Raw genomic sequence first — 20479 nt, forward strand, 5'->3', positions numbered from 1 at the left:
TACGAGTAACAAAAGTGAAGCCATTACATAAAAATAATAAAATTAAAAATAAACAAAATGAAAAACAGTGCAATTCAAGGCTCTCGGGCTAAGGTAGCTGGGAGTTCTTAAATATGCCTGGAATCTTTAAAAGCTAGGAGTAAGCATTAATGCCTATCATAATGTGATCACAGAAATTACCAGATTCCGAAGCCCCCATAATTTTAATAAAATACTTCCCATCATTCCTTTCTGTTTGAATCTTGGACAGGGCATTAACTCTCATAATACAAAATGTCCCTGGTGGTACTTTTTATTATTATCATTATTGTTTGGCAAAAAAAAAAAGCACAAGTTTAAAAACAGTGTTGAGAAATACTGCTCAGAGGCTTGGATGTCAAGTTTCACTGGACAGGAGGCTGTGGTATCAGCAAGGATGGAAAAGGGACAGAAAACACCCACAGCCTTTGGTGACTTTGAGTACGTCTGTTTTATTGCTGTGTTTAAAACTTGGCTTAAATTTATTTATGTATGTACTTTTTTAAACGTAGGAGTGCTCTGTCTGCATGTACACCTATATACCAGAAGAGGGCATCAAATTCCTTTGTAGATGCTTCTGAGCCACTTTGTGTTTTTCTGGAAACTGAACTCTGGGCCCCTGGAAGAGAAGCCAGTGTTCTTACCTGCTCAGGATTTCTCACCTTGCCTAGTAATGGCGGCACAATCCCAGCAGAGGCATCTCTGAGTTCTAGACCAGCCTGGGCTGCAAAGCCAGTTCCAGGACAACCAGGACTGCACTGAGAAATCGTCTCGAAAAACAAACAAAACAGGAGTTCTGCCCATTTCATGAACCCCAAAAGACCAGGAATAACTAGACTCTGCTGTAAATACATGAGGATCTTTTTATTGTAAATTACAAGCTGCAGCTTGGGCCCATACCCCCCACTGCTGAAGCGTGCTGTGCCCAGGTTAGTTGGGTGATTAAAAGATTCTGGTCCATCCCATTCCAGCATGCCCAAGGCAGGGGCAATTCCTGACTGGCAAGCATCTATTGGTCAAAATGCTACATTTTTAATTGATTGGCTATGACCATAATGACCTGGTGTGCCTCCCTAGGGGGGGGAAATGGGCCAGTTTCCTAGCAACTGTATCTTAGTGGGTGGGGAAAGAATGCAGTAAGGTGCTCCTTCCCTTCATGGGCATTACTAGACTTCTCCACCCACCTAGTTCAGGCCTTAATAATAGCTGCTAATTTTTGGTCTCTCACAGGCAATCTCCTGTAGTGCAATGTCTATTCCTTATTAGTGCTGGGTTCAGGATGGAAGCCGAGAAAACTCACTCCAGACACAGAAGTTTAAAATGAAAGCTTTCTTTTCTGAGCTCAGGGAGGCAGCCACTTCCTGACCTGAACCAAGTCCCAAGGGTGAAAACCGCAAGGTTAGGGGGCACTGGTGAATGCCGGGGGTCATCCAATCAAATTTTAACATTATGTTAAAGCATAATGTTTACACATTATGTAAAACATTATGTGTTAAGCAAGGGAGTTTCTGTCAGAGGCTGGGCCTAACCCAAGACACCTGATCTCAATGACTTTAACTATTTTCCAACACACTGGTACTGGAATCCAAGCTCCTTAATTTCTCTTCCTAGACGTTTGATCCAAAGCTCTAATACAGAAACAAAGAAGTGGTCATCTGTCTGTAGTGAGTGCTTTTGCAGGCAATATATTTTTACAATTTAGGCACCTCGGTAAGGGCAACAGCAAGTTTTACAATTTTTTAACCAGTATCTTCTGCATTTAATTGGTGTCCCTCCAGAATTGGAGGGCAAAGCCTCTCTGAATACCCTGCTGAGCACTAACCTTACACACTGCTGCATTCCCGGTGTTAGTGAAGTTAGCAAACAGATCACATATACCGTAAGACACGGGAGAAAACGCTCCACGTTCTAGTGGGTGCGCCTCCCTGCCGGATGCTCTGCCAGCACCGCAGAATTCATTCCCATTCAGGATCTCTAATTTTGTGCCCCGGTATCCCTGGCCTAACCGTGCCCTGTGCTCCTTCTCCTCCCTGACTACCGCCCGTCTTGGCCCTATGTGCCTTCACCGCCGCTGCCCAATTTCATTTTCACTTTCGGTCCCGGGCGGCTAGGCTGGCGATGGCGGCGAAGGTGAGGCGGCTCGGTCGATCCGGGTGGAGGACTGGGTCCGGGGGGTACCGGGCTCTGGGCAGCTGAAGGTGGGTCAGGGCTAGCGGGCACCGGCGAGGCCCCAGGCTCGAGCCGGCAGCACAGGCGCGGTGAGTCGGGAACAGGAGTCTGCACGCAGCACGCCGAGGTGCTCGGGGCCGCGGCAGCGCACAGCACGCCGGCCCCACCGGTCGGTGACCTGGGGAGAGCCAAGGCTGTGAGGCCCGTGCGCTCCCGGGCTCCGTCGCTGCCCGGCGGGAGAGCCGCTGACCACGCTCCGCCTAGCTGCTGGACACTGGCCAGCCGCTCCACCCTTCTAAGTCCAATGGCGACCCGAGGAGGGCCGGGTGAACCTCTAGGGCAGGCCTTGGAGGGCACCTTGAGCGTGTTCCCAGAGAAGCGAAGGAGCTTTGGGGAGGGCATGGAGTATCTCACCCGTTCCGGGGCTCGCTGCCGCACCGGCTCACCCCCACCGCCACCCCCCCTCCTCCGTTCCCATGGCTGTAAAATGCCTTAACTCCTGTTTAAGCAAATGAGTGCCTTTTCCTGGCGCTTCACTCACATGGTATCCTGCTGGAGTGTTTAATTTCATAAGAGGAAGGGAAGGAGCAAGAGAACACACTTTCTTACGCTTTTGATGACAGTTCTTTGGGGAACTTGGGTTTGGAAAGAAATAGTTTCTTTTTTTTTTTCCTTCCTTCCTTCCTTCCTTTCTCCCTCCCTCCCTCCATCTCTCCTCCCTTCCTTTCTTTTTTTAATACCACAATGTAAGCTCCGTGTATAGTCAACAATTTAAAAACTTTTGTTTTTGTTTTTTTTTAAATTGGCCACAGCTGTCAAAGCTCCACCTCCATCCTTTCCTGACCATATTTGGAAATGTACCTTTAATTAGCAGCTTTTTAAGGTAGACCTAATAGGAAATTCTAGTATGTTTACATGGTTTTAACTCTGTACCGAAATGATTTGCCAGAAGTAATGAGCCGTTTCCAGCGCTTGTTAACCTCACTGCTTACAAAAGTTTGGGTTATACTGAAGAAAGTTTGGAAGCACGTGTGTTCCTGATTGTTTTGCATTTGGTGTCCCAATCAAATGGGAACTTGTCCCAGTAATTGTCTTTAACTTCCCTGATGATCATGAAAAGTTAGAATCACCACAGACTGCTCAAATGAGATTTCTAAAATGGCCGCCCCTTCTGGCTTGAGCTGAAGTTAGGTGATAGAGCCTGCCACGCATTCACAATGGATAACTCTTCAGTTTCATAACATGAAAAACGAAAGTTCTCTACAATATTCTTAAAATTACAGTGAAGCCTGGAGTGGTGTGACATGTCTGTGTTGCAGTATCTGTTGAAATTTCATCTTGTCTTTTTTAGACATCATCATAGTTAAACATTTTAATAAATGTCCTTTCTCCCTTTGAAAGTTGATTGTACTTCTAGTCTTCTCTAGTTCATTGAAAGCCAATGCCTACCAGATACTCATTCTAAATATACCATAGCCTTTCTTGATAACTGCCCTCTCTCCTACCCCAACTTCCAGGTCATCCTAAATAAAGTAGCCCCACTCTCTTGCAAATTTATCCTCAGGCCTTCCTGCTTGCTGCTTTCAATTCTCTACATAACAAACACCAGGGTGATTTATTAATCTGTGAATTGGATTCCAAGACCTTCTAGCTAAAAACTGTTCTGTTTCTCATTGCATTTAGGATTGCATTCTCATCCTAATACTAAACATTTCTGCAGGAGTGTGTAGTGGTCGGGCCTCTGGCCACTTCTGCAGGGCCAACTCCTTGTTTGTGTGTTTCACCTCTACTGGCCTTCAGAATCACTGCTGTTTTACTGCATCAACCTGCAAATATGCTTCCTGTTTCCTCTGTCTGGGAACACCTTCCCCTTTTCCTAGTTAATTTGTATTTAGTTCTTTAAGACTTAGCTAAAACATTCTCAGAGAGCCCCAGCCAAAATATAATTTAACCAACTCTTATTCCTTACTCCCCACCACTCCAGAATGTGTAGTGTGTGTGTTCCTTCACAGAACTTAGAATGGCTAGTGCATATATACATTCAGAGCTTTCACTTTTTATCTGCATAAACTTAGTAATCTGTTGCCAGTACTGTAAACTTTGAGGACAGAGACATGTTTTGTACTGGTATCTCTAGCACCTAGAAAAAGGCTCCAAATAGGCTCTTAATGAATATTTGTGTAATATTACTGAAAAAATTCAACTTACTTGATCTTTACAGCAATCTTGAGAGAGAGAGATATTTCATTTTACACATAAAGAAAATGAAACCAGAATTAAAGTAATCTGTCCAAGGTCATACAGTAGGTGATGAAGCAAAGACTAAAAGCCACATTTCCCTTTTTGCTTATATAGAGTTTATATATTTATTATGTGTACATGTGAGAGAGAACAAATTACTATTTAGAATTCATAAAGTATTGTGCGTTGTACATCTAAATAATACACAAAAGAATAAGTATCACATCAGAAATCAAAAAGTAAAAGCAGAAGAGTTTAGAAACTGGGTGACATTCAAAAGCAGGAGTTACTATTTACACAGATTTGGTTGTATTCCAACTAGTATAAACTTGACTAAATTATAATAAGTGTGTGTGTGTGTGTGTGTGCATGCTTTTAAGGAATTAAAAACTACTAGATCAAAATAAGTGTAAAATGCCTGATGATGCTTTGTCAGATGTTAGTAGTTATTTTCTCCTTGACTTCTGTTCTTTGACATGTTAATAAAGCAGTTGCATATACTGAATAAATTATTGTTTTAGAGAGCTTTCTACCTCATGTCACTCTTAGAGAATGCTGAATGAAGGCAAGTCTTAGGAGATCATTCAGAACTATGAAATGCTGTGTTGAAACTGAACACTTAACACTAGAAAGTGAGAATAGCTACTTTTTCAAGGGAAGAGCTAAACATACTGAACATGACCTAAGACTGGTTGGGATTAGCCAAAGAATTTCAACAGTGAAATACCTCTTACTACACTGAGTTTTTATCAAGCCCTTCTCGAGTGCAAGTTGTACTTTTAGATGCTATGGGAAATCTAAATATTAATGCATTATCACTTTCCAGCAGTTTCAGTGGAGAAGGGCAGATCCCAGAAGTGCATCAATGACAGCCTGAAGAGGCAGGGCTAGGAAAATTGTCATGAGAGGAGCACAGAACGTACTAGGGAGGGTGGGTGGTCAAAGAAGTAGTTACTGGTATCTGAAATATTTCAGGAAGGATTCTCAGAGAAGCCTCGTTTAAATTGGACTTTGAAAGACATGAGAAGGATCCTATTGAGAGAGAAGGAGGGAATCACAGAAAGAGATGCAAATAGAGAAAAAATTCCCAGGTACATTTTAAGAACAGCCAAAACCTAAAATGCATACTGGGCATGTGTTGGGTGGGGTACTTGGGTAGATCCTTAGTTACCAGACTTTTGAGGGATGGAGGGTCTGATTACCTGGCTGAGCAGTCGAGGGGGAAGAGGAGCGCCTTTGAAGATACTTTTCAGTCTGGTGATGTAGAAGAAGAATCTATATCTCAGTGATTCAGTTACAGACATCCAGTGAGTGACTGGCATGCCAAAACACAGGGCATAGTCTCTGGGAATTCTGGGAATCTGCAGTGGATTCAACTGAGCACAAAATTCAGTGGCTTTTAATGGTTCCTGCTGAACATCTTCCTTTAAAATAGGTAAAAATATAAGATATACAATTTTCTTTGTAGGAAGGACCAAGAACTTAAGCAAGTTTGCCTCATTTATCTACTGATTTTGTGTGGATAAGCATTGCTATTTTTGGTTTCCTTGTATTGAAGCTTTTAAATCCAGCGATATTTTTGCTAGCCCCATTGTGAGCCCATTTGTGCTAAGTCATTAGTATGAGGCCTTACCACACCAGCTGCTCATGAGCCTTTCTGTCAACTGAAAAGTACTCACAGTTTCTGCATCTCCTCCTGGGCTGTAGGAGGATTCTAGGGACTTTCAGAATGCTTGCCTGTTTAAACCTGCCACATTCATATCACTTTCTTCTGTCTTGGGTCAAAGGCCACACCTGTGAGGCTGCTGCCACCAAGAATTACAAATGGAAACGGAATTATCACTTCTCTTTACTCTGTCTATATACCTTCAAGGAAATAAATCAATTTGTCCCTGCTTTAGCATCCGGCCTGAAAACATAGGAGGAGTTGTATGCCATATTCGCATTTAAGTTTTGTTTTACTTTAAGTTGTGCCATCTCCTCAAAAATATAGTGTTGTCTTTTGATTGGTTTCAGGTTGAAAGAAAATAGTAAACCAAAAACCACTATTTTGTTTGTTCACACCATCTGCCCTCTTCATTTGGGTGTTGTCCTGGGAGTTGGGGTTGTAGTCTCCACAGTGAAACTGTGGGAAACCCTTTCTGTTCAGCTACTAGATCGACTACCCATAGTGAAAAGCTTGTAGATGGTTTTTAACTCTGGGTTAGGGGGGGAATGGTAAGGTGGAGAATGAGTGGTGGAGGAGTATTCAGCAACTGCTGCCTTGTGATAGATCCTGAAGTGCAGCTATTACAGGGTAGGGCCAGAGTTTGGAAGGGATTATGGTGGAAACATTTAACATTGGCTTGCCAGTAAAATCCCTGGGAAATTGTTTGGTTATTGTTTGTTTTGTTTTGTGTAAAGTTGACCATATCTCTAGAGATGGCAGTTTAATTATTGTCGATAGGGATTCAGGTGTCAGGAAGTTGAAAGTGTCATACAAACATAGTTACATACATCAGAGTGCCTCTATCCAGCATTAATAGATACAGACAGAATCTTCCAAAAGTAGTATACATTTAAAATTGCCTTTCTTGTGCTATTGGGCGCACTCTTCATTCTTTTTCTTTTTTTCTGAGACAGCCTCATTGTGTAACCCTGGGTAGTCTAAAACATGCTACATAAGCTAGGCTGGCCTTTAGCTTGCAGTCATGCCCCTGCCTTTGTCTGCTGAGTACTGGAGATGCAAGTACAGCTGGCAGGTAACATTCTTCAGACCCACTAGAAAGCATCCCTTGACTTTCAAATTTTAACTTTTTTCCCCCTAAGGCAGGATTTCTCTGTGTGTCAGAGCCTTGGCTGTCCTGGAGTCGCTTTGTAGACCAGTCTGTCCTTGAACTCACAGAGACCCACCTGCTTCTGCTTCCCTGGGTGCTGGGATTACAGTCATGCACCATGGCTCATGGCTTTAACTTTTTTCTTAGTTGAAAGCAATAGACATGGGTGATCTAAATTTGTATCCTAGATAATTAAAATATTTATTATAGCTCTGAAATCTAATCATATAAGCAAAAGGCCACTTGATTAGAGATGGAAAGAAGACTGTTAAGTGAAGAAAAAAAAAAAGAGACTGTAAAAAAAACAAAGATCTAACTATTTTAATACCCCAGAACTCTTCATAGGTGATGTTAAACTTCTGTGTCTTAGAGTCAAAACTCCCACGGGACATGACCATTTTTAGGGATTCACATTTCTGATTTGATTCAAATGTCCAGAAGCCAGAGGAGTCTAGGAGAATTAGAAACATTCTGTCCAGCTCATCTGTTAGGGACCCTTCCTGGAAAACTGGTAGAAAGGGGTATGTGTAAGATAATTAACTATGCTTGAGTCTGGAGCATAAATTTCAAATTCCCTTGAAGTTCACACATTCTTTATATCCCATGGCCTTTGTCATACAGCAAAAACGTATGGGCTGTGGGATGATTTTCAGTAGGCAGTAAGTATCATCTTCATATAACTTCTCTTGAGGATAGCCATTTTCCCACACTTCTCTTTGGAGTACCCTTCATTCCATATCAATTGCTCGGTATATAGTATACCCCCATGAACTCGTCTGATTTCATCTTATCTAGAAATCTCAGCAGGGTTAGGCCTGTTTAGTACTTGAATGGGAGACTATACCAATTGCCCAAAAGTTCTTTCTGTATGTCTGTCTTCATATTTCAGCTCCTGGCCTGCTAACCCTACATGCAGTGCTTTCAATGCCCTGCTTCTTTCTGTCAGAACAGATCTGACATGTTCTCTAGACTATAATCAAATGCTAGCCTTTTGTCCTATAGAATCACTGCAGCTATCCTCGCTCTTGCTTTGTAAATGTCATTCTAATCTTCCCAATACCAAGTTATTATTGTTGCTGTTATTAAAACACTCTGCCATCCTCTGTTGTGTTTTCTATTTGTACATGAATGAATAATATCCTCTCTATCTTGTGAGGATTTCTGGGATGCAAGGCCTGTCTCCTACTGCAGAAGCTAGACATTCTAGATTCTTGCTATTTTGTATTGTGGACACCTCATTTCTGTTCAAATAAGTGAACTTCAAAGCTGGTAAAGCTGTTGTTGGGGCATCATTGTAGCCATGGCTACAACAGAGTGAGCTTCTGACTCTGGGGCAGTACAGAACTACAGGAGTCCCCCTGAGATTGAATGTGGTTGAGCAATGGTGCTTTAATCACATTCTACTGCGGCTCTGCTTGACCACCCTTGCCTGTTTTATTACAAAAGTTCGCTTAGTGAGCTACTGCAAGTGTTCTAGTGTTTGTCCTATTACTTTGTTATTTTATTCTTTTATCTTAGTTTAACTAAGATAGAGTTAAAATTTGAAAGTCAAATGATGCTTTCTAGTGGGTCTGAAGACTTGCTACTAGCCAGTTTTGCTTGCAGTTCTAGTACTAAAAAACAGAGGCAGGAGGATAACTGCATGCTGAAGCCTAGCCTAGATGTAGCATGTTTTAGGATAGTCAGAGATATACAATGAGTCTGTCTTAAGAAAAACAAAAAAGATGAAGAGTGCTCCCAGTAGCACAAGGAAGGGGATTTTAAATATCTGGAACTTTTGGAACATTGTATTTGTGTTTGTTAATATTTGGTTGATAAATTTGACATGCTGTCATAATAATGTTTAATATTACTGTCTTTTAAATTTGCTTTTCTATATTTTGTTTTTTATTGTGCCTGTAGGTAATTTGAGCAAGAAGATGGTGCCTCTGTCCCTCAAATGCCCACTTGCAAGCATGCCCTCTCTGCTTTCCTTAGTATTGACTTTTTTAACTGTGTTAGCTCCTTCTTGGTGTCAGAGCAGCGATACAGTATCTCCAAAAGCTAGTAATGGTGCCCCATTCCCTTGGAATAACATGCGACTTCCTGAGTATATCACTCCGATTCATTATGATCTCATGATCCATGCAAACCTCAGCACTCTGACTTTCTTGGGAACAGCTGAAGTAGAAATCACAGCTAGCCAGCCTGCCAGCACAATTATTATGCATAGTCACCAGCTGCAAATATCTAAGGCTACTCTCAGGAAAGGCGTTGGAGAGACGCTGTCTGAAGAGCCGTTGAAGGTCCTGGAGTATCCTGCTCATGAGCAAATTGCACTGCTGACTCCCCAGCCACTACTTGCTGGGTCCCTGTACACAGTTATCATCAACTATGCTGCCAACCTGTCTGAGAGCTTCCATGGATTTTATAAAAGCACCTACAGAACCCAGGAAGGGGAAATGAGGTAATGAGAAGTATTTTCAGCTTCTAGTCCGACCATACTAAATGTTTTATTTAGATGCTTGTTCCTTTCAAACTCCATTTCTTGCTGAATTCTTTTCAGTCATATTTTCATTTTTGTACTGTCAAAAATGACTAAATCTTCTCTCTTCCTTTTTGTCTTATTTTTTTTCATTCACTTTTCCCTCTAGCTCTAGTAGAGTAAGTATCTATTTACTTAGATAATTATATTTCTGTATATTATTTTTATAATAAATATCAATTTTGGGGGCTATGCATTAATTTCCTAGGACTATTCTAATAGGTGCCACAAGCTAGGTTCCTTAAAATAATCTTGGTTTTCTCCCAGTTTTGGAGGCTAGAATGCTGAAATCAAGTTGTGAGTAGTCCTGTGTTCCCTCTGACTCAGGGTGCAATCTCTCCTTGCTTCTGCTTGGATCTGGTGGTAGCTGTTCATCCTTTGCAATATTTGATAAAGAGCTGCATCCCTGCTCTGTTGTCTCCTGGTCCCCTCTAAACCTCCCTGCACCCTGTGTGTCCAGAAACCAAGTTTCCAAATCAGAATACCAGTCATATTGCTTCAGTACCCTGCCTTACTTCTTAGCTTTATTTCATTTGCAAAGATCGCATTTCGAATAAGGCATTTATACATACTGGAAATCAGAACCATGACATGTTTTGTGAGGGCAATAATTTTTGAGGGTAATATTTTTTTTTCCTCAAACATTTTTTAAAGATAACTCCCCATGCTTTGCCTTAGTTCTGTTTTTAAGGAAAATATGTTTTGGGAGGAATGTAAATCCCACACTTACTTACTTGGCAAAGGTTACCAGATATGATATGCCCAGCCAAGGAATTAATCATGCTCAGGTTGGAGGAGCCACATAGCAAGACTGAGACCATCAGACTTCTTATACCCTTGTTGAAACAGAATATAGTGGCAATTGCCAGGATCAATATAGTTGTAGTTGCCAGGATACAATGATGTTTGCTGTGGTGAACATAGCACGAAGGTCCTTGTGCCTACCGATCTCCAGAGAAAGCTGGAATGTTAAGACACACAGGATTGTGTGGGAAAGATGAAAAACCCATTCTTCAGTCTGAAGAGCTGAGAACTGGAAGTGATTAATAGCCTGGTAATCTACATTATCTTTTGGGCCGGGCCATATCAAGTTCCTATAACCAGGACCAGAGGTGGCTAAATAGCTCAAATGATCTCTGTACTGTCTGCAAACCAGGACAGATGCTGAGGCCCTGAAGCTAGTACAAGTATAGCATCTCCAGAATCCATCTTCTTGAGTTTCAATGTAATTATGTTCCTTGGGCATTGTATTGTACTAGGAAACTTCTTTTTCCAAATTATATCTGGGCTTAAATACATTGGGAATAAACCACCTGTTATTATATTCCCCTAAGCCTGATTCAGGTTGAGGAACTCAGTCTGCACCAGGTTTTCATTCTTAACTTTTGGCGGGGTTCACTTTTCTGCCTGGATCCTCAGAGACCTCCGCAGTTTTCATGCTATGCAGGGTACATACAAGTAATATTTAAGTCCAGTCATCCTGTCAAACTTCCATGCTTCCTTCACGTCTAAGGAAGAGATCATACAGAAAAAACACAAAGCGGCCTGAATGTTTCAGTATCTGTGGGAATGCCTTGGTCGCTCAGAAACTGAAAGACACACTGTGCTCCAAAAGCCTTTGACTCATACCTCTTAAGACAGCTAGGCCAGACCAACCTTTTGATTCCATGTGGGGAGGTCTTTTATTTTTAATTTTCATTATTTTTTATGTTTAGTAGTGTTTTTGCCTGCATGTAGATATAGGAACCACTTCTGTGTCTTGTGTCTGAGGAAGCCAGAAAACAGCATTGGATTCCTTAGGAGTGGAGTTATAGATGGTTGTGTGCTGGGAATTCAACACAAGTCCTCTGGAACAGTGATCAGTGCTCTTAACTGTTGAACCATCTATCTCTACAATCCTCAAATTAGGAATACCACCCCCACTCTCCTTCTCTCTTTGAGGCAGGATCTCATTTTGTACCCAGGCTGACTTTGAACTCACAGAAATCCATGGTCCTCTGCTTCCCAAATACTGAGATTAATGTGCACTGCCAAACCTGGCCTATTTGAGGAGATATTATGCTAAATTTTAATATCAAATTTTCATCATTATCTGTTGATTCCATATTACTTTGGTAAGATAAAAAAATCAAAATCAGATTATTCCAAGAAGAATTTATGGCCCCAGGGGATATCCTTGCAGTCTTATTCCTGGATATTGGCATGTGTTGTTATATATAAATGAACTTACATTTTCTGCTTTAGCAGCAAGATTTTAACATTTTTTTATTTCCATGCATCATGTCAGTGATTTTATTGAAATGTATTCATTTATTTAAAATATAATTTATTGAATATATAATTTATAAAGTTGTTTCAACTTTATAATATCAACTGCGGTTTAAAGAATACCCGTGTAAATAGTGTAAATAAATATGCATTAGAATGAATATCTAGAAGTAAAACCAATGAGTCAGCGTCTATAACCTTTTGAAAATCCTTACTGTTTTCTTCTGACTGAAGTCATCTTTTAAGAGCAAAAGGCCAAAAATGTCTTACTCGATTGTTATTAGTTCAATGTTTAAGAAAATCTAACAGTTTTAGGCATGTTTATTGATGATATTATTGTTTCTGAATGGCCTGTATCTGAGATTCCTCTTGGTCACTGAGGGTTTTCTAAAAAGTTTTCGAGTTCGTTGTCTCTTAAGGCTAGTAACTCTACCTTGCATATTTTTATGGATTTTTTTCATAAGAGATTATGTTACACAGTTTTTTCTTCTTCCTTTTTTTTGTATTTGTATGAAAGTATATGTACACATGTGTGTGCGCTCATGTGTGTGCAAGGTCGATCTAAGATGTCTTCCTAGAGTGCACTCCTCTTCGTTTGTTTCCTTCCTTCTTTCTTTCTTTTTCTTTCTTTCCTGTTTTCTCTCATTTATTTATTGGAGGCTTTGAACCTGGTTAGTGCTCACTGATTAGAGAGACTAACCGGCCAGTGATCTCTGGGAAGTTATCTGTCTCTGTTCCTCAAGTGTTAAGGTTACAACTGTATGTCTTTATATCTAGCCTTTTTATGTTGGTGCTAGAGATCTGAACTCAGGTCCTTAAGCTTGTAGGAGAGGCACTTTACCAGCTGAGCCATCTTCTTAGCCCATTCTTTACTTAAAATATATATCTATTTACTCCAGAATTTGGGAAGCAAATGTAGGCAGAGCCACAGTTAGCCAGGGTTACTCATCAAGCCCCTGTCCTTCCCCCCCAAAAAAAAGTTGTAATACCTATGGATCTTAAATTACTTTGGGGTTCCTGTTGCACTGTACTTGATTTCATTTCACTTCCTGTGGTTGTAGAATACTTGCATCAACACAGTTTGAACCCACAGCTGCTAGAATGGCCTTTCCCTGCTTTGATGAGCCTGCGTTCAAGGCCAGTTTTTCCATCAAGATAAGGAGGGAGCCAAGACACCTGGCCATCTCTAACATGCCCTTGGTGAGTGTGAATGTAATCTGCTCCTGGGAAAACTGCCCTTCGCTGTAATGTCCAATGCTTCAACAACATTTCAGTTACCTTTGTTTTGATTTCCTGACAGTTACGTTTAATAACTTTTCATTTCCAACCAGTGCCTTTGTTTCAAGTTACAATTTGTTGAAAACCAAAGAAAACAATGTCCCTTACAAATTCAGGTTTTCATTATAAATGACACACATGAGAGGGAACTGTCAGGAATTCATACCAGGTTTAATAGATAGTTCCCTTCACGAGGTGCTTTTACTCCCATTTTTTCCTGTGATATTTTATGAGGGTGTTAAATAGAAAGCTTTGTCAAATAAAACCATAGATAGTAATATCAGAAGCTACAGCCATAAAATCTCACTGACTTAACTATCTGAACATGAGCTGAACAAAGACAACATTACACATGCAAAAGTGGAAAACCAGGAAAGCATATGCGGGTCCAATCTTCATAGTCAGAATATCCAGCAACAACAAACCAGCCATCCAGCAACTGCAGGAACCACCGGAAGCAATAGGAGGAGCAGCAGGTGCCATAGGCCCTCTCAAGACTCTCCCATTTATATCCCCTCCAGAGTCCCCAGAATTAAGCTATCTCCAGCTGGCAAAAATCATGCTCTCCTAGAGCACGAGACAATCATAGTTAACAGCTGTGAACAAACTGAAGCAGTCCCATATCCACACCTGAGATTAAAACAAAAACATCTTCATATAACATTACAGGGTTTTTAAAGAAACCAAAATTCTCACTACACTAAGGAGCATTCATCTTCATTTGATAGCCATGACAAAGAGAAACAGAACCCCAGATAAACATGTCAACATTAAAAATCTACTTTTGAACAGCTGAAAGATCCCCTTATCTGCTCACCCTAGAGTGCTGTGTCCTTTGCGAACACTTCTAATTTAATTCTGTCGCTGTTTCCAGGGTTGCATCTAAATAGACAAAGAATTAGTTTGCTTTCTTGGTATAAATTTGAGATAGAAAATATACTTTTTCAGATTATGATTTTCCACGCCAAGCATGTATGCCATTGCTGTGTGGCACAGTAATGGATTCTCTAATGACAGTGCCATAGCTCTAGGAAAATAAAGAACAAGGAATTAGTAGAAAACTTCATAGGCTTGCTTATGAAAGGCAAGGAGCTCTAGAGATACCACAGATGGCATCCTAATCCACTGGGTATCTTGGACTCCCCTATGAGCTCAGGAAAGCCTCTGGAGCCACTTTACTTCTGAGACACGCCTCCCACTGTCAGAATCTATCAGGAGAGACCAGCTTCTCCTATAGATGTGGTGCTGTGAGGAAGAACAATGAATTTTTGGGGGGCCTGGAAAGTCAATTTTTTATACCATTAGAACATTGAAAGTTTAGGCAATTTGCTGAGATTAAGCACATCTTAACTTATGTTAATACAATCAGATTGCTTTCCTATTAATTAGCACATCAAGAATGTGTTGCCTGGGCATATGTAGAAAACACTTAAATGAAAGGATAGCTTGTGATTCATGAGGAGTAAAGCTAAATGGTTTAGCAGGACTGGTTGAAATGACCTGAAAGTGACTGGTAGGAATTATAAAAGATGAGAGCACAAAAACAGGCAATTGTGGGATGGGCTATAAGAATGTGTCCCTCTGCGTGCTTCTCCCTCACCTCAGAACTTACTGTGCTGAAGTGTTAGGCTCTCCCTCTGGCATACCTCTTAGACTGTACCCACAAGCAACAACTCTTCTTTCAAGGCTTCTTGCATTGTGATTGTGCTAAAACCTCATTCCAATAAGAGAAAGCTGAGTTTGGAAGACACTTTGCATATTAGGCAAAGTCATAGGGCACTTTCAACTTAATAGAAAAATCAGTTCTTTTTAGGTAGTAAATGGTTATATACGTATTTGCCCAGTGTGGAGAATACTTGTATTTCAATAAAAAAAAAAATCAATCAAATGGTCTGGCCCTAACATCTAAATTGTAGTCAGATATCTAGTAGAGACTTTTTAAAATAATTATAGAAATATTGTGCTGGTCCCTTCAATACATCTGTTACTTTGAGAGGTTTTTCTTTATAATATCTGGCAGTATGTTGGATGATTGGATTACTTGGTAATTTACTCTGATAATAGGTGAAATCTGTGAATGTTGCTGAAGGACTCATAGAAGACCATTTTGACACCACTGTGAAGATGAGCACCTACCTGGTGGCCTTCATTGTTTCTGATTTTAAGTCCGTGAGCAAGATGACTAAGAGTGGAGTGAAGGTGAGCCTGTGATTGCCTCACAAGATGATCAACCTATGCTCGTGCCCCTAGTTTCAAAACTGGAAGCTCTGTATTCTGGGAATCCCTCACTCTTAGAAAAGATAGGATGGCTAATGATTCTATTTTCATAGATGCTTACTTGATAGCAATACCCTATTTTCACAGATGCTTACTTGATAGCCCATTTGACCATGCATAAGTCATGAGTTACTCAGCTCTGTTGCTAGTTGGTTCTCTGACCTTGGCTCTTTTCCTTGTGGAATGCAGATTATGCTTCTTTAAAAAGTATAAGTTGGCCAGGCATCCTGACAGAAACAGCTCTTTGGGAGCTCAAGGTAGCCTGGTATATGTGGTGAATTGCAGGCCAGCCAGGGATACAGAGTAAGACCCTGTCTCAAAAAGAAAACAAAACAAACAAAAAACCCAAAACAACAAAACAAGCAAACAAACAAAGAATAAGTAGGATGGACTATATCTTGCAAAGGTTTCTAAGCTTGCATCTTTTTATAACTATCTGTAGCATTGAAAGCAATGTTACTGGTTGTAGGGAAGGAAAGAAGAAAAAGCTGCTAGCCTTCAGTGCTGAGGACAGTTTTAATCAGATGCAAGCTTAGAAACCTCTGCAAGATGTATTCCATCCTACTTATTGCTGCCTGGTTCTGGTGCCCTGTGGACTTTCTAGAGTCCAGCTGACATTGCACTATTGCTTTTTAAGTCATCATTTATTACTACCTTCTGAAAACATTTGAGAAAACTGCTTTGAGCCTGTAGTTGTAGCTTTTTATAGTTGTTTTCAGAAATGAAGTTGATTAGGAGCAGCCAGAATTAAAATAATGGAATTCCTAAATGTCTTCTGTAATATTGACATCCAAATCCCATAGAAAGAACAATTAAAGCCATTCTCCTCTCCAGTTATCAGAGGAAGCCACTATGTTCTTTGAATATCCTCCTGTCCTTTTCCTTTAGGTCTCTGTGTATGCTGTGTCAGACAAGATAAATCAAGCAGATTATGCTCTGGATGCTGCCGTGACTCTTCTAGAATTTTATGAGGATTATTTTAACATTCCATATCCTTTACCCAAGCAAGGTAGAGTATTACAGACATTTCCAGGTGGCATTTGATGGCCTCCATCATAGATCATATTATTATTGCTGCTGCATTCCCATGCTTCTGTACACTGTCCTTCACATAATGAAATTCCCAGCAGAGTGCAAACAACAGATTGATCCTTCTGAGAATCCCTTCACCTCTGATTTATACGATCAGCTACTAATGACAGATTACGATGCAGTTCCTGACAGTGCAGCCTGAGGGTGGTGGCTTTGTACTCTGTTGTTGTTAGTAGGAGAGAGAAGAATGCAGAGGCTCCATTATTATTATTATTATTATTATTATTATTATTATTATTATTAGTCATTATCAGTACATACTTTGCAGGATAATAGAAAGCAGCCCAATAAACTTTCTCAAAAGACTACATTTGCCTTGTATAAGAAAATGCAGGTTTTATATGAACTCTTAAAGCTATTGGCTATTGAGCTTTTTGGTATATATAACTGTAGGCATCCAAAATTCAGTAGATTAGTGAGGTAATTTCTTTTGATTTTTCAGTTCCCAAACTCATGGTCTAACCATTAGAGATGGAGCCAAGCCTAATACCTCAGATCTGTATTCCCAGGTACTCAGGAGGCTGAGACAAGATAATTGAAAGTTCAAGGCCAGACTAATTAATGGAGTGAAACCTGTTTCAAAATTAAAAGTTAAGAGAGGCACAGGGATATACCTCAGTGGTAGAGCACTTGCCTAGCATGTACAGGGTTCAATCTCTGGTACCGCCAAATAAAACGGGGAAAAAGGGAAAAAGAATCAGAAGAGATATATGGAGAGGCTTGAGACCCAAGCCTGGCTTAGTCACATTGCTAACAACACAGTAATCATGCAGCCTCTCTTTCTCTACCAGGAAAGCTTTTTTGCCTTGGGAGCTCTCTAATTTTGTATGCTTGGCTTAGCTTTTTATTTTATCTTAATACCCACCTACTGTGATATTTAGTATGTTTAGGGGAGTATGCAGCTGTAAGATTGATAATGAGCTGTATTCCTTCCTACTGAAGATCTTGCTGCAATTCCAGACTTTCAGTCTGGTGCTATGGAAAACTGGGGCCTGACCACATATAGAGAATCCTCTCTGCTATATGATAAAGAAAAGTCTTCTGCATCCAGTAAGCTTGGCATAACAATGATTGTGTCCCATGAACTCGCTCACCAGGTATGAAAGTTTAGTCACACAAAAATTTTTTTGAGAATTTCAAAGGTGTATACAATGTCATAGAATCATACCCACCCCTTATTTCTGCCTCCATTTGACTCTTCCTGAGTCCTCCTTGCAAAACATTAACCTCTCAACAACTTCTTCCTCTTCCTCCTCTTCCTCCTCCTCCTTTGTTAACTCCCTGTATTCACTTAATGTTGCCCATATGTGGTTGGGTAGAATCCTTCACTGAAGTACAGGCAGTATACTAGCAGCCACACCATCAGAGAAGAATGTTTATTAATGGTATTTAATGTTCATTTCTCTTTTGTGACAAGAGAAGCTACTTTTAGAAGTTATTGTGTGTTTACTCTTTAATTCAGAGGAGAGTTATTTCCTTATATAATTGTTTCATGTTATTTAATGACTGTTGAAAAGGTCTTACTTTTACTCTGATAAAAGAATGTGTTTAAACAATATGTCTACACTTATAAGCCAGTAGTCATTTTACATATCTATAGTTTGTTGCATCTATTCTGTCATAATAGCAGATAGTAGAGTTTCATTATAAATTTGCAAATAAGCAGTCACATTTTCCTTTCAGTGGTTCGGGAACCTGGTCACCATGGAATGGTGGAATGACCTTTGGCTCAATGAAGGATTTGCCAAGTTTATGGAATTTGTGTCTGTCACTGTGACCCATCCTGAACTAAAAGTTGTATGTGGTTGTTTATGTTTTTAAATCTTAAGTTAATCTGTTGTTTTTTTTTCAATGTCTCCTCAAAAGTATTTAGCATTTTTTATTATAGAATTTATAGAAATGATAACTTTATTGGAAGCTTAAGAGATGAATCATGTTTGAAAATGCTGACTGAACTTTTAGTATCAATGAAGTATTAAATTGTATCTTCCCTTAACACTGAAGAAATAGAACTAATGATAAGCTAAGTGTTCTGTGCCATTTTTTAATGTTCAGGGTGCTCATTGCAATTTAAATGCTGGGTACACACTACTGTTAATATGCATAGGATCCAAACTGACAAATTGTATAAATTTTGACTTAAGTAATCACACATTACATTATCAACCTAGACTTCTAGATCTCAAAGTTAATTTAGAACTCATGTGTATTTAAACACCATGTTTTAACCATGAGAAAAACATAATCAGCAAGCAAAAATAAAATCACTTTCTATAAAAAATTAATTTTAATATAATTCTTTTCAAATATGGTTAATTATTTTCCATTTTCTGTTTATAAATAGTTTATAGTTTCTGTTTATAAATAGTTATTATAGTATTACACTATGCATCATAAAAATGTGTTCTGTTTCTACATAATCTTTAATAATGGAAAATACAGATACATGGTTGGCTGAATGTACTAAGTAAAGAAAGCTAAGGTTGAAATTTGTTATTATCTTTCGCTCTATATCTTAACGTTAAAACTATGTATTCTTTGATGGAGTCACTATATTTTACTTCCCTTATTTTGTGTTTTGGCTACAAGCGGAATGGTTTTGTTTTTAGGTTAACATGAAATTAACTTTATTTTTAAAGTGGTAAATATTCAAAATAAATGAAATACAAATGGGTTATATACAGCCTCAGTTTCTTAGGTGCTTAGATGCTCTTTAGAATGCTTAGCAATACTATTCTATTAATTCTAGAAATATGAAATTGCTTGACACAGAAATTGGAATTCTAGCCCTGTTACCGCAGAACAGGTCTTCATCTTTTTATTCCTTTTTATCTAAATGTAGTTTAGGTGATACTTCCCCCTTTCTTTCTTTTCTCTATGTCAATAGGAAGAGTATTTCTTTGGCAAGTGTTTTAATGCAATGGAAGTTGATGCGCTAAACTCCTCACACCCTGTATCCACACCTGTGGAAAATCCTGCGCAGATTCAGGAGATGTTTGATGATGTTTCCTATGAAAAGGTGAGAGCATTTTGCAGAGGTAGAGCTTGGACACTACATTCATTAGAAATTGGATAGAGAAGTTATTGCTCAGGCATGGGACAGCTTTCTCTGCATTAAGAGCAACCCAGTTTCGATGGCTTGGTGCCTACTATGCTGGCTGATTTGAGCTCTTTCAGTTTGAACTTGTAGTTTAGCCCATAATCCTAAAGATTAGATTCTGGTCAATTCTTTATCTGTGGTTGAAAATATTGAAAAACTAAGTGCGCTACATTCAAATGTACAAACTAGAGAAAATGATTATTTTTCTTATCTTTTCAGGGGGCTTGTATTTTGAACATGCTAAGAGATTATCTGAGTGCAGATACATTTAAAAGAGGAATTGTGCACTATCTCCAAAAGTACAGTTATAAAAACACGAAAAATGAGGACCTGTGGAATAGCATGGTACATGTGAGTAGCGCTAGAGCGCTCTGCATCTGGGGCGGTTGACGGTCTAGTTTTGCTTTTGTTTTTCTTCTTTTCCTATATCGTGGTACTCCTTCACAGAGAACCAAAGTGCTTTCTAGAGAAATGAGGGTGATGTCTTATTTTTGGTTTTAGATTTGCCCCACAGATGGTACACAAACAATGGATGGCTTTTGCTCTAGAAGCCAACATTCATCATCTACTTCAGTAAGTCTCTTCGTCTGTACCTGTCCACCAATGCATGTTCTTCTCCATATTCTTTGAATGGTATCTCGGTGTCATGAATCACTCTCATCCCAGAAAAGTCTGCATTCAAACTAAACCAGGCTA

At 39.7% G+C, this 20479-nt stretch overlaps 1 protein-coding gene across 1 annotated transcript in view; it reads left to right on the top strand.

Annotated features, from left to right (window-relative positions):
- The first annotated feature begins 2015 nt into the window (after positions 1-2015).
- The window catches only part of Erap1 (endoplasmic reticulum aminopeptidase 1), a 30044-nt gene continuing 11580 nt past the window's right edge, over positions 2016-20479 (top strand). The window contains exons 1-10 of the mRNA XM_021626471.2: positions 2016-2148; positions 9147-9690; positions 13098-13236; positions 15379-15513; positions 16480-16600; positions 17626-17780; positions 18367-18480; positions 19571-19702; positions 20003-20134; positions 20285-20356. Of these exons, the coding sequence (XP_021482146.1) occupies positions 9164-9690; positions 13098-13236; positions 15379-15513; positions 16480-16600; positions 17626-17780; positions 18367-18480; positions 19571-19702; positions 20003-20134; positions 20285-20356 (1527 nt within the window). The 5' untranslated portion in view covers positions 2016-2148; positions 9147-9163. The remainder of the gene's footprint in view (positions 2149-9146; positions 9691-13097; positions 13237-15378; positions 15514-16479; positions 16601-17625; positions 17781-18366; positions 18481-19570; positions 19703-20002; positions 20135-20284; positions 20357-20479) is intronic.

Source organism: Meriones unguiculatus, chromosome 5, assembly GCF_030254825.1.
Source record: "Meriones unguiculatus strain TT.TT164.6M chromosome 5, Bangor_MerUng_6.1, whole genome shotgun sequence".
Lineage (NCBI taxonomy): Eukaryota > Metazoa > Chordata > Mammalia > Rodentia > Muridae > Meriones > Meriones unguiculatus.